At 40.9% G+C, this 14,497-nt stretch overlaps 1 protein-coding gene across 4 annotated transcripts in view; it reads left to right on the plus strand.

Moving 5' to 3' along the window:
- Positions 1–209: 209 nt before the first annotated feature.
- Positions 210–14,497, plus strand: part of epha4a (eph receptor A4a) — a 99,626-nt gene continuing 85,338 nt past the window's right edge. For all 4 annotated transcript variants that reach the window (XM_048604329.1, XM_048604328.1, XM_048604330.1 and 1 more), the window contains exons 1-3: positions 210–349; positions 2,006–2,073; positions 5,040–5,703. In XM_048604329.1, coding sequence (XP_048460286.1) covers positions 259–349; positions 2,006–2,073; positions 5,040–5,703 — 823 coding nt within the window. In that variant the 5' untranslated portion in view covers positions 210–258. The remainder of the gene's footprint in view (positions 350–2,005; positions 2,074–5,039; positions 5,704–14,497) is intronic.

A 14,497-nucleotide genomic window follows, 5' to 3' on the forward strand; every position in this document is an offset into this window, starting at 1 on the left:
ACTGTTATTTGGGGCTCTTGCTCTCACTCTGAAGGCTAGTTCAGGCCCGGGGTGGGGATTCGTGTTTGGAGTTGGGGGTAGAAGCAGAGAGAATTAGAAGCAGAACCCCAACTGGTTTGATTGACGGCTGACGTCAGGCTCTGTCCCCGCCCTCCCCGGCAATGTCTACAAACTGCACCTCCCAAAGTCCACTTGCTATTCCACCGGGAAACTGGGCAGACAGGCAGGCGAGCTGAGAGAGGAGAGCGACAACTAACCATGGCCTGGATTGTACAGTTAGCTGCCTTGGCGCTCACCCTCCGCTTTGCTACCGCCTTCTACAACTCCAAGCTGCACCCGCCTAACCAGGGTAAGTCGGATCGTCTCCTCCCCACACGCCCCGGGGAAGTTGCGAGGGTTTGTGAACTTGGAGCGGAGCTATCCCCTATACTGCAGCAAACGTGAACAGTGCATCGGGGCTATAGCACGCAACGATGGGAGGTCAGGGCAGTAACACAGAGGGCAGATACCCAGAGCCTGGCTCTTAAAGTCTATTCACCTCCCTCCCTCCCTCGTCATTCCTCACTACCTGTCTCCCTCCGGCTCCCTCTCCACGGCTTGCTCCGGGCCAGCTAGGTCTCCCGACCCTGCGGGCTTTTAAACTGTTCGAGCAGGTTCCTTTCAAACTTTTTTTTCCCCACTACCCACTGAGCTAGGGAAGTGCCCTTCTTGGTCAGTGTGCTGCCCGCAATGTGTGTGTGTGTGTGTACGCGACAGTCTGTACCTTCCCCAGCCCCGAGCCTAACCCAACACCTTCAATAATCGACCGTAGGAGCTGTGTTCACAAAAATGACCAGCCTTTTAGCAGCTCTTACACCGAGCAGGGAATTCGCGTTGGAAATGAGAAACAGTTCAAGGTTGTGTAGCATTGCAATCTGAATGGGATTGAGGATTTTAAGAGTTACTATATATATTTTAAAAACGTACTTTTCACAGCAATTGGGTCATTTGAATGCAGCAATAGCGGGTTAACTATTTTCCTGAAGAGTTTTAATGGGGGGGTCGCAGGGGGAGGTGCAGAGAAGCACAAAAGGCACAGTTTCTCCACTGAGGGCAGCCCTGGTTTGTGGCGAGCGCTGTTCAGCATTCAGACCACGTCCCCACTCCTTCATTGTCCTCCCGCTATGTAGTCCACGTCTCAGCTCATCCCAATGGAGCAAGCAAGCAAGCAATGGGGGAGGGGGTGGGGTGGTGGGCTGGTAGTCAGCTTTTTCACCCATCTCCCCTGCAAACCCGCTCTGCTCAGTGAGGTGCCAGTCATCAGAAGTTGGTGGGTGCTTTCCAACAATTCTTGAACTGCGCCCCACTAACCATTTGCTGCTGGCATTCAGAGCTGCTTTCACACTGAAGAAAACCATGCACTAGGAAGAAATTACCCCCCCCCCATTAAAATCCACTGATTCCTGCTTTTTGCACCACCCCCTCCCAGGGGTGATCTTGCACACTGCGCCGCTGGCAGACCAGCGTCTTTAAGTATTCTTCTGTCTCCCCTTGCCCTTGCCAACAGACAGTGAGAGGGAGGGGTAGTGCTGGCTCGCTACCTGAGCGTCCAAACCGCTGCATGTGGCAGGATCCTCCTGTCTGCACCATATCAAATCAAGCAGGGACTTCTCCCTCTCCTTCTTTCAACCATCTAAAAATACTGACCACTGCAAACGCGCCCCTGCCGAGTGTTGCTGAACACTATCTTCCAGTCAAAGTCTGGGTAATAACGTATGGCCTGGTGCCTCTTGAATTACGGTGCACGCACGTTTCAATCAAACCTAAACAGGTTCAGACCGGGCCCCGGCGATATTAAGCAGATAAGCTGCAGCTAGGACAAGTCGTATCAAGGTTCACTTCTTCTGAAATGCATTCGCAGTTGAGCAAGGTGGGTTGAAGCTATTTGGAAATACGCAGAAGTTGGGAGTGGGTCTTTATTTGCTGCTACATTTCTCCTAATGGCTTGTTCTTTCACTCCCCACAGTTGTTCTCTTGGACTCCCGGTCTGTCCAGGGCGAGCTGGGCTGGGAAGCTTTCCCCTCCGAAGGCGGAGTGAGTATTCAACTTGAACTCTCTCACACACACACACATTGAGAACGATTCCATTCCCAGCTCCCGGCAGCGTGTTGGAGCGGGTCGCGGCAGGAGGGTCAGGTTTCTGAAAGTGCTCCCCTTGAACTGAATCACTTTTTGTCCCGGGAAAATGATACCTTCCCTTCGGGGGGAGGAGTTTAGCCTTCCAGCATTGGAAACCCGAAAGGGCAGCAGCAGAACCGAGCTGGTCAAGTAGAACAGGAACGAGGTGGTTTTATTAATGATCAAATGGTTCTGAAAGCCAGGATCAACCCTTAAGACTGTGCCCCGGAGGAGGGGTTAGAGTACAGAATGACAATGGCTCACCATTAAAACGGACTGCGAATTCCTCGAAAGAGTCTTCTCAGACTGAATTCAGCCAATTACTGAAGGGTTTAGGAAGGATTACAATCAGCGAAAAGTGGGGACCGGTTGAATGTGGAAGGGATTCATTTGTGTGGGAACAGACCGGTTCTTGAATGTAGCCAGCTTTGTCGGGACTTAAATGGGAGGGGGAAGGGGAGAGCCTGGTGCAGAGTTCGGGGAGCTAGGGGGAATCAGACCTGCACACCGCTTCCACTTGTAGGCCAGTGACAATTGGCCAACAGAAGGGAGCCAAGTTCCTGCCATCGACCCACGGTCAGGAACTAGCCATTGCAACTCTCCCCAAGACACAGTGTAATCAACCAACCGGGCCTGAATCCTCTCTCTTTTGTTTTTCTAAAAAGAAGCGAATTTTCTTTCCAATTTCCCTTCAAGAAAATCTGCAAACGAGAACAATCAACTCCAGTTTGAATCGAGGTAGACTCCCAGTGGTTGAAATAGGGAATGTAAGGAAGGCTGTCATTCACTATGCTTTAGTTGTCATTAAACATTAGCACTGCGTTGCTGCTCTCACTGATCGGCATTGCATTACCGATTCTGTTGTAGAAATAGTGGTTTCTGAAGTAACAAGCCTAAAGGAGGTTGGCGGGGGGTGGGGGAGAGGCGAGCTGAACTTTAGCTGCATCTTCTCTTTGCTCCGTGTGCATTTGCACGGTGCTGGTTGTGGATCGGTATTCCCGAGTGGAGGATGAGACCGCCGTCAGCACCGTTCGCCGGCGTGTGTCTCCCATTCGCTGGGCACTGGAGGGAGGGAGAGAGCTGGGGCTGGGGGTTTAATTAGTTAGTAAATGTATCCCCGCTTTATCTCAGTCAGAGTCACATCCCCACTCGAAACGAACATCCAGGGCAAGGTCCACTGACTGTAGAGGGAACTGTCTCATCCCTACTGCAGGGGAACTGGAGTGGGGACAGCAGAGTAGCGCAGTATTGAACGAACCGATTTGGTTCTGATTGATGGGCCGGTCAATAAAGTCTGCCCGTGGCTCTGGCTGCGGGCAAGTAGGGCACGTTTTTTCATTATTTACAAAACGGAGTTTAATGTTGAAACGCTTTTCATTTAATTGAGAGGTTCGCTGCTTTCATAACAGGTACTTCAACTCTATTTATAAACCCTTGTGAAAAATTAAATAGTCCCTTGCTTCTGTGCCGCACAAAATGCACTTGAAGCATTTCTTTAGATTTCCCTGGGTCAATGTTTGAATACAATACGGTATCCAGGGAAATATTTTGACTTTACGTTTTCAAATACAACTTCTAAAAATATGCTCAGACGGTGTTTACATTGAAAGGCATGATTTACCGTAAACATTTTTTTTAAAAGCTGCTCGTACCTATGAAAAATAAATGAGTGCTTAAAATTAATTAACACGAGCGGCGAGGCACTCGAGCGGTTTGAACATCGCACAATCATTCTGAGCAGTTGATGAAGGTTGTGGAGAATGAGAGGCAGACATGACCCTGCCGTGTAGCTTCGTTTGAAGCCAGCTTCTAATTAGAGTTTATCGTTTTGTCGCTAACAAGATTTAACACATTGCTGATAAATTAAACCCTGGAACCCAATCTCCCGGGAGCTCAGAATGGCGCGATGGCCGCTGAATCTTTATTAATTCCCTGGCAAGTCAGGGTAATGACCGAGATATTATGGGACTGACATGAAGATTCATGTGTGGCAAGACAGCAGGTGCACTGTCTCCACTTTCTCTAATTAAACCTAACCAGCCACGCTGACAAATGCGGAATGAAAGGTTATACTCAGCCTTCAGTTAAATACCATCCAAATTCAAGCTTCATTCTACACCGCGCACACAATCATCCTTTCCCGTTTGAAGCAAATACGTGTAGCCTGATTATGAATGCTGTGTATTGAGTCATTATGTAACTTTTTTAAAAATGTGAATTATTTTAAAATGATTCAACTTTACATGTTTATAACAGTTTCATTTTACAGGACTATAACAAGTTATTGTTGAGTACACCTTACAAAAGTTAGATTGTTTCCATCAATCATACATGAATTAGGATTCGTCCAAAAGCCATTACCCTTGCTTCTGATTATGCCTTTACAAAACTATCTCTGCAGTGACTTCCAGTACTGTCTCCAATTACATTCTCTGTTGTTCTATCCCAAGTATATTGCACATTTTGTCCTTCCATTTCCCTTGGGAACAGTCTCCTGTATGCTTATACATTGATTCCACAGTCCATCTTCAAGAAACTCCTGGAAACCTGTGTCACCATCAGTCATCTCCCTTAAAGTTTTATTGTTCCTTGGCATCTGCCTCTCCCTTCAGGAAGCATCTTATACCTGTAGTTATTTGATGAAACGTACTACAAAAATGCATGCAATTTGTTCAATATTTAGCCAACCAGCTCCATTTAACATCCATCATTATTGGATTTATTGAAAGTAGAATGAGACGTGGCCTTGGGCAATGTAGATTACACTTTCACACTGCAAGCATTTCTCCAAAAGTGTAAACTCTATATTAATGAGGGCAAACTGTGCTACACAGTAATGTGTAGACATGAAAGTAAAAGATACATGTGTTTTGTTTTAACAGTGGGAGGAAGTAAGTATCATGGATGAGAAGAATACTCCAATTCGTACGTACCAGGTCTGTAATGTGATGGAAGCAAATCAAAATAACTGGCTGCGGACTGATTGGGTCCCTCGTGAGGGAGCCCAGAGAGTTTACATAGAGATTAAGTTTACCCTTAGGGACTGCAACAGTCTGCCAGGTGTCATGGGAACATGCAAAGAGACATTTAACCTATTTTACTTTGAGTCAAATAATGATAATGAGTGGTATATCTCAGAAAACCGGTACATAAAGATTGACACCATTGCAGCTGATGAGAGTTTTACTCAAGTGGACATTGGCGATCGTGTGATGAAACTGAATACTGAAGTCCGGGATGTAGGACCACTGACTAAGAAAGGCTTCTACTTGGCATTTCAAGATGTAGGTGCCTGCATTGCTTTGGTATCTGTCCGTGTTTTCTATAAGAAATGCCCACTGACAGTACACAACTTGGCACAGTTCCCTGACACCATCACAGGCGCTGACACCTCATCCCTTGTGGAAGTCCGTGGTTCCTGTGTGAACAATTCTGAGGAGAAAGATGAGCCAAAAATGTATTGTGGTGCAGATGGAGAATGGCTCGTGCCCATTGGCAATTGCTTGTGTAACACTGGATATGAAGAACAGAATGGAGAGTGCCAAGGTAGGGTAATAATAATGTATTTGGACTTATTTCATTTTGATTTTGTACATAAGTAATTTCACTAGTGATGAGACTGTATCGTGCAAACAGGGATAATTAGCTGGTCCAGTGGGACTTAATAAGACAGAACAATGTGATTAACAATTCTGTCAGTTCCACGTGGTGTTTCTTTGACTCTGTAGTATAACAGACAGGCTGAAGTACAGAAAACAAATTGCTTGTTTACAAATAGTTTTGAAAATTTTATTTTACTATCAGAAATTTAAAACATTAGAAATTGTAAGTTATCTTTTCATAAAGGAATCAAAGTCAAACATGCATTATTTGTCACAGAAATCAGTTAATGTAGCACACTCTTCTATGTTTAATATTTAAGATTTTAATATTGGATTGAATACCCATTTCAATGCCAATGATAATGTCACTGGGCCCGTATCTAATTCCTTGATGTAAACAACCTCTTGTTGGTCATTGTGATGCCATACTGACTTCTCTTGCAAATTCATATCATTCAAAAGGACACAAAATTACAATAATATTTTAGTATAACTATATTTTTGTAAAGCTGTTAACTTAAGCTGATATAATTCGCAAAATGCCACATTATAGAACCTCAGAGATTTTCAAATTATTTATTTTCAAATTGCTGCAATGCCGTCGTGTTATACTGCAGTTAAGGTGGAATCCCGTATCATTTATCTAAAAATCATAATCTTGTTGATTAATGAGAAATTATTGCTGCAGCTTTCCACTGTAGTTAATGCATCTAAAGGTAAGTGCAAATTGCAAGTGACCCCCCAATGTTAGGAATAAAATAAACATAGTATTGAATCTATTACACTGAATTAAGCAGAATGTCATTTAGTTTCTGCTAAATTTTAAAAAGAAGGATGTAACTTGAGCATCAATAGGAATGGCATGAATTAATTTTTACTGTGAATTATCCATTTTTAGAAATTGTTGAAGAAATTTTTGATTGTGAGCTGCTAACAAAGAAAAATAACATCATTGTACTTAAGCACTGGATAACTTATTTGTGTGTACAGTAAAATTGCACTTTAAAAAGAAGCTGGAACAGCATGAAATTGCAAAATATCTGTCAAATCAATTTAATAGTTTTAATCAGAAGTGCTGTATTTTCTTGCGTACTTTCATAGTTTAAGTATTCATATATTTCCTTTTCCTTGAGTTGTACTGTGTTGATTTCACTCCAGTTTTAATGTGGGAAAAGAAATACCAGCCACCTTTTCATATATTTTATAGACTTTGTAATCTGTTTAGTTTGGCCATGCTAGGGATGATCAAGAGTTGAAGATATATTGCTGAATGGATCATTATTGGATTGTCCTGATTAATAACAGGATGAGTTTTTTTAAAACTTGTATTGGTATTATGTCCAAGTTTTGTGTAGCTAATTATGTTGCACTGTATCAAAAAGAGCCTTGTGATAACTTAGACTAATGGACAATATAAAAGATAGTACAGCTCTCTAACATATTCTTGAGCATAACCAAAGGTTTCATTGAGTGACAGAATCCAGGCCACTTTTTGTACTTGGCACAGATACAGCACCAGTAGAATTTATCATCCTATCCTTTTTCTGAATCTACATTACCATTTAGTGAGGATGAATCAGAATTTTGTATTTGGTAATCCAGTGATAAATTATCCTCCAGTTTCAGATCAATCATTCCTGTTCTTACTAAATAAAAAACAATATAAGTTAAAGGAAGAAAATAATAAAATAATAATTTGATTCAATATTGAATGACCATTGAAATTGTAACCGCTTTTGGTTTTTTAAAATTCTAATGTCATTGATGCAGTTTTTTGACCAAGCCAAGTAAGCCCTATTAAGTATAGTAAAGTGATGCTGCACATTTCCAAAAGGGCTAAGGATCATTTTCTTACCTTCTATCTTCAATCTGAAGTTCATTTTGTTGTATAAAGTTTTAAATAGATTTTTTTTGTAAATGTAAAAATCCACATTTGCTGTGACAGAATTGACAAGGTGTCACAGTAGGGGACCGGGATTCATCTTCCCCCCTCCACCCCACCCCCATTTGATTCAAGTAAAACTAGCTGTTTGAATCTTTTTGAATAGGAATCGCTCCTTTTGTTTTTGCATGAGAGGACTCTGACGGGACAATTATGGAGCAGGGGTCAAGGGTCACTTACTTCCTCATCCATTTTCCTCCTGTCATTAGGGGTCAGAGTTAGATTGATTAAGATCTCATGGTGTGACAAAAGCCTGGCAATCAGCAATGGTGGCTGCTTATTGTGATTGCAGTCACCAACGCTGGTCATCTGCTGGGGCCTGAGACCTCATGGGACAGAATTACATTTCCTCTTCCAGTTGTCACTTTCAGCAGAATGTGTTAATACTTGAAAGAATTGAAAGATTGGAAGGGACGTATCTGAGGTTTCAAAGTGACAGACGAGTATTGTCTGTGCCACCTGCAAGTTCATATGAAAGGGGCAATGATGTCTGACAGACTGCCTGATAAGATAGCAAGTCGAAGAGTCTGGTGATTGTATCGCTGATTACATTACTGAAAACTGATCAAAACATTTGATTTAACATAAGCTAAGAAAATAACATTCTATTACTGCCTTTCAAAATTTCAGTAGCTCTTTTTAATGAACCACAACACTAGATTTCCCAAGGAATCAATGTTGTGGTGTTTATAGAGCAGATTCCCTTTGCTGGATGTTGAATCATTCAGAAAGTCCCTATGATCCCTCTTTAATTATTGCCTCATTAAGATAATCCTCAGTTTGAAAACAGTCTGTTAATTATGATGCCCTGTTGTGAATTTTATTAATCCAAACAAATATAAAAAAATAAAGGTTGTAGTCTTGGAGCAACAGTTGTCTTTGGTGATAGAGCTATACTTCAACATTGAGGAAAATAAATGTTTTTTTGGGACCATGTATATTACTTGTTTTGACATGATAGTATTTCCAATCCGACTGAAAGTAAAATAGGCAAGTCAGAAATATGGGGCTGCATCATTTCTGAGTCACAGAATAGTATTGGTATCTTAATGTACAATTACAGCCAAATTACGAATGAGTAATAAACAGCCAACAGGTTTTGTAAGCAGTTAAGCAGTACTTGCACAAAAAGGCAACAATAACAGCCTTCAGTCCAACATTCTGGCAGTCTTAAAGGGGAACAGTTTTACAGAAAAATGTTCAACACGTTTTTCCGTTTGCATTTACCAAGCAGTTGATGTGAATCTCCGTGAAATGTTCACCTGTAATTTTGGTTCAACATTATAATGAAATTGCAGCTTTGGCGGTCCTCCTGGAATCTGGATCATTTCTATTCCACTGCACAACTACTTCCTGGATAAATATGCTCATGTAGGCAGAACTGTCAAATGTTTTTCTGATAAAGATGTTGTTTCTTTAAAGTATAACCACAGAGTATAATCCTTTTTTTTGTGTATAGAATGAAGGTATCGATTTGTTCTTCATTATTTCTCAGTAATCTATCAAAGTAAAACCAGTTATATTAGTGTAACTTTGGAGAAAAATTTATAGAAATTTGGCCTATTGAAAAAGTCTGTTTTAATCATCTGACAGCTGTTCAGGATTCAAACGCATGTCACTATTCCTAACTAAATTATTACTGTGACTGATTGATTGCAATTTAAAATGTTGCAGTGGAAAAATTCCTTCTGAATTCAGTACATGAGATTCACATGCAGCATGCTGGTGTCTTACTGTCAGTCAGTGCTGAAAAATCAATATGATCTTCCTCAATGTCATCATCATACTAACCCTCTTACCCCCATTCATCTGTTCTGATGAATGAACATTGTCAACAGCTTGTCAGCTTTCTCTTGCATATATCAATGTTCTCATTTACAAATATCTTACAGGGCATTATGCAGAATAATAATCCCATTTCCTATTCCTCTAAGGAAAGGAACGTCCTCTCCAAATTGTGTGTCTTTACACACAAGATGACTGCTGTTTAGAGATTTTGTGCAAGGTTGAAATATAGTCCATTTTAACTCTAGGCAGGATCTTAATTGGATTGAGGGGTGTGGAGAAGGGGGTAAGGGAATAAAGGAAATTAGAAATCTGTAAACTCATGAAATCTAATGTTTAAAATGACCGGGCCTCATTTACAGTTGATTGGAGGGCAGTTTGGACAATTATGTCAGTCTCAAGCGTTGAGTCCTTATTATGTTAGGAATCATCGGTTACTATCTAAAGCATCAATCTACCTCATAACAGACAAATGCATTCATTCACGACAAATCCTGCTTCTTGATGATCATTACAGAGAGGAAAAAGTTAGTTTGTTTCCTGGTTTTCTGATGCCCCCCCGGAGGGGCACACATTCGGCAGCAGCCAGGGCTGGGTGAAAATTTCCTTTGCCTCAAAGTAGCAGAATAAAATCCAACACTGCCATTTTACTGCCTGTTGGTGACAAAGGAAGTTCAGAGCAAGGGCACCACCCTGAGCATCTGAATACATGCCTGGATTCTTTGACATCAGTAGGTCAGGAATGGTCAGTCCACCTCCTTTCTGAATGTCTTCTGTTGCCTGTACTCATCCCCTCCTTCCTCTGCCATTCAGTCCATTCACCCTAACTGCAAGACTTCCCTCGTCATTGATCAAAAGGACAAATTTAGTGTCTCTCCTCACTTCACCTGTCACACTCACTCTTCTCACTAATGGCATTCTGATCTCATCAGTTCTAAATTGCATAACCTGCACTTCCTTGGCAGTGCACTGCCTCCTTATTTTACAGTCAGGCCACTCGCTTCCCATTTAATATAACTTTATTTTATAACATCTTGTGTCATTCTTCTCTCAGCTTCTCAATTACTTGCATAAATCACAGCTTCATCTCCACTTTCTTTTTACAGTAGACACAATTCTTCCCTCTGCAGGAGATGCACACATCCTCTTGGGGAAAAAGAAGTTGTTTGAGAACCATGTCTAATAATACAGAAAGGTATGCCTCGAGAGTAATTACTGGTATCAATTTCATGGTCCTTAATGTGACTATTGTCATGTACAGGGAAGGAAATGTATCAGCTGAAAGTTGATGATAAAGCATTTATTGGTTGATTTGAAGCAGAAATATGAGGGCTTTGAAATAGTAGCCTGGAAGAAAGAGAGTAGTGGTAATCCTGACAGTGACTGCTGTCACAAGGACCCCTGGTCCAGCAAGCAGCAGGTTGTAGAGATTAGACAGTGTATGCTCGATAAGTGCAGGTTCCTTTGCCACAGCGCTCTCACAGATTGGGAAAGATGGCCCTGGACACCCTATTGTGTTGTGAACCCATCTGAAAACAGGTTTTGTGAATTGCTGTATTTGGAGTGCACCAAGCATGGCTGCTTTTGCAAGTTGAGGGTATTGTTGACACTGCTGGTCTCCCTCTTCCTGCACCCAACACACTACACTCAGAATGACACTGATCTTTTATCTGTTCCAGTTTCTTGAGGGTGAGTTGACAGAAACCCCTTCAATTCTAGATATCATCTAATCAGTCTTTTTGGATTTACTACACATCTCTGGAGCAGGTGGGACTTAAACCTGGTCTTCTTGGCTCAGAGGGTGGGACACTGCCAATGCACCACACCCGCCCTCTAAATCAACTTGTTCAGTCTTGTCACGATATACTTCAGAAACAGGTAGGACTTGAACCTAGGCCTTTTAACTCAGAGGTAGGGTAATGACCACTGTGCACAAATGTCCTAATCCCCTCTTCAACTCAAAGTGAAGTGATCAAAATGAGTAATTAGTTAACTACCCAAACACCTCGAAGGCTAAATGATCAATTACATTCTGTTATAACTGAATTGAGTGCCTGCAGCGAGTGGCCACTTGCAGTGCTGTAGCCAATCACATTTTTCTCTACTAGGCTTGCTGAAGAAGTCTGACTTAAGTTTTTATTTTGTGTGAATATGTCATTGCAGTCCCAGTTACATCTTAATACCCAGATTTACAAAATATTCATGAGGCTCCTGCTTGCCTGCAGTGGACATCATAGCTGACTGGGAAATGCAGGTAGATTAAAAAATTGAAGCAGCATTGGTAAGTTTACTCACAGGACATTTGACTCCTTCCACATATTATTTTCTTCTAGTTGGGTGGGATTCAGGGATAGGCAGCTAATGGTCATCCATGTTTTGATAGCCCTGAACACTTTCACTTGTGCTGCAGCCAAAACTTACCTGATTTAGTTATTCTCCATAGACTCTTGGTGCACGTTTAATTTCGATTTCAGACAGCACACCGCTATTTGTTTAGTTGTCTATATGTGGCAGATATACAGGGCTTCATCTGCACTATAATATATTAACATCGCAATATATAACAACAAACTGTTGCCTTGAAGATTTTTGGTTAACTTTGTCCTCTGAAAATTAGATATGTTCATCACTTAACCATAGTAAATATGAGGACTGAACTGAAGCAAGCAAATCATAATAACCTTTTATAATAATTCTTAATTTTACTTTGCAGCTTCATATTGGCAGACCACAGGCAATGTTATTGCCACTTTAATGATGTGGATAACCCAATTTACTTCACTGGTTTCAAGTTAAATGCAATAACTAACAACCATGATCCTTGTGTATTATAGTACATTCTTAAATTATTTTTAACTTATGGGCTATGGAAAATCAAAAGTCAAATCAGTGTTGGGGGAAAAATTACTTATTTTGTTGGAAACTCATTGTCATTGTCTGTTTAGTAACTATTAATGCTCAACATAATGTTCGATTGCTGTCCAAAAACAAGTGCTATTAATGTTGTTTTTTTGCCTGGGATTTTCCAGATCATTTTTCAGGGTCTGTTTCTGTGAATAGCAGAAGCGTCAGAAACTGTCCGGTATAGAATGCCAAGTGTTGTTTTGACAGTCTGATCCCCTGCCGTTTTGCCATTTGACTGTGTTCTGACATGGCTCCAGAACGTCTCTTTGTTTCTTTTAGCTAAACGGGTCAGAGGCTAACAGAAAACTCAATTTTTTTTTTCCCCGGCCATGATCATTTTGAAAATCACCAAATATTCAGTTCTTATATTTTGAAATGACTGAGCTGTAACTCCAGCTTGAATATCTGTCTGGAATTAACATAATATTTAGGCACACTTTTATTTTTGCAGTGACCGAATAGTCATTATTTTATATTTCTTACAAGTTTGGAATCAATTTCTAATTTAAAAAGTCAAAGTGAGTGGTTGTTACGTTAAGAGCTCAAATCATAAAATTAACATGGACCCTCTTGCTCTGTTGTGGGTTAATGATGGCACCATTCCTGCTAATTTTGATGAACAAATTACTGCAATTAGGGTAGTAATTGTGCCTAACTTAATTAATTTCCATGTCAACCTTAGACTTTCTTAACTATACAAAATGTAATTATAATTAATGTTGTGTTGAATAGCTACTAATCATAAGTGATGTATTCCTAACTGACTCCCATTTGAAACAGCTATTTCTGCACTTTCAGTCTCGTGGGGCTGTTCTGCTTGAAATTGAAAGATGTTATATGACAAAACAAAAGTCTCTCTTTTTTTTTTGCTTACATGGGCAATAATACAAAAAGTATTGATTTGCAAATAGATAGGCTGGAGACTTTTAGGTAATGAACTTGATAGTAGAATGTGTTTGTTTGAAAATATGTGCATTTGTGTTGAAAAAGACATCCCAGCTTTGAAAAATGGCCCATTTTGAAGCGTGCCAGAATGGGAAAGTGATTAATGCAGTCGCTAAGCAAATTAGCATGTCAAAAGCTTTGAATCAATACCAGGACTTTTTTGCGCTAGATGCAGCGGGGAAAAAGCCTGAGAAGCACCAGGAAGCTCTTGACAGCTGTGCCAATGTGCAAAAGAGGCTGTCGATGGTAATGCAGACATGGAAAGCTTGATCTAGCAGCGAGGCTAATCCCCAAAAACAACGAGAGCAGATTAGTTGAAAAAGCACTTCAAAGAATGTAATTGCCTCAACAGTGCCAGTTGAAGAAATTGAGAACAGTGTACAAAACAATTGGTGGTCAGAATACTTGGCCAATACTTGAAATGCTTTGTATTAAGTATTTTCCTCCCCCATCTTTTGTAGAAACAAGATCAATCCATAAAACAATCTTGGCACAATAATGCTTCCAGTCATCATAGTTTTGGTAAAAGCTAACGATGCAACTCCTATCTTTCAGATTGAACTAGAAATCAAAACACTGTTATGGCAGATAGTATTTAGGCTTTTATTTCATTCTTGACTGAAAAATCAATATCTTTCATTGATTTGCTGAAATTTTAGTTTGGCAGTGACCACACCTTTATATGATGTTGTTGCACTGAAGTACTCTTTTCCTGTTGATGCAAGCATAACTTATTTAGCTGGCAGTAGCTAACCTTTTCATTTTATTGTTGTGTATGTTAATTCCACAAAACTACTACTCTTGCAAGCTTTTTGTCAGCTGAATACTTTGCTTTGTTATGCAGACTCGGTTACTTTGCTCAAGTAACTTGGACAGTATGCTTGCTGACTTTTATTGGCTTCTAGTTCATCTTTCCTTTGATTTTTAAACACTCAATTCCTTCCATGGTAGCACCCCTCTCAGCTATGTAACCTTCTTCGGCCTTGCAATCCTAGGAGAACTTTGCATTCCTGCAATTCTGGCCTCTTGCGCATCCCCCACTTCCTTCTCTTTTGTGCCTTCAGCTGTCTAGGTCCTAAGCTCTAGAATTCCTTCCCTAATCCTCTCTCTTCCTTTACAATGCTTTTGAGAACCTACCCTTTGACCAAGCTTTTGGTCACCT

Source organism: Rhincodon typus, chromosome 13 (assembly GCF_021869965.1).
Source record: "Rhincodon typus isolate 14 chromosome 13, sRhiTyp1.1, whole genome shotgun sequence".
NCBI lineage: Eukaryota > Metazoa > Chordata > Chondrichthyes > Orectolobiformes > Rhincodontidae > Rhincodon > Rhincodon typus.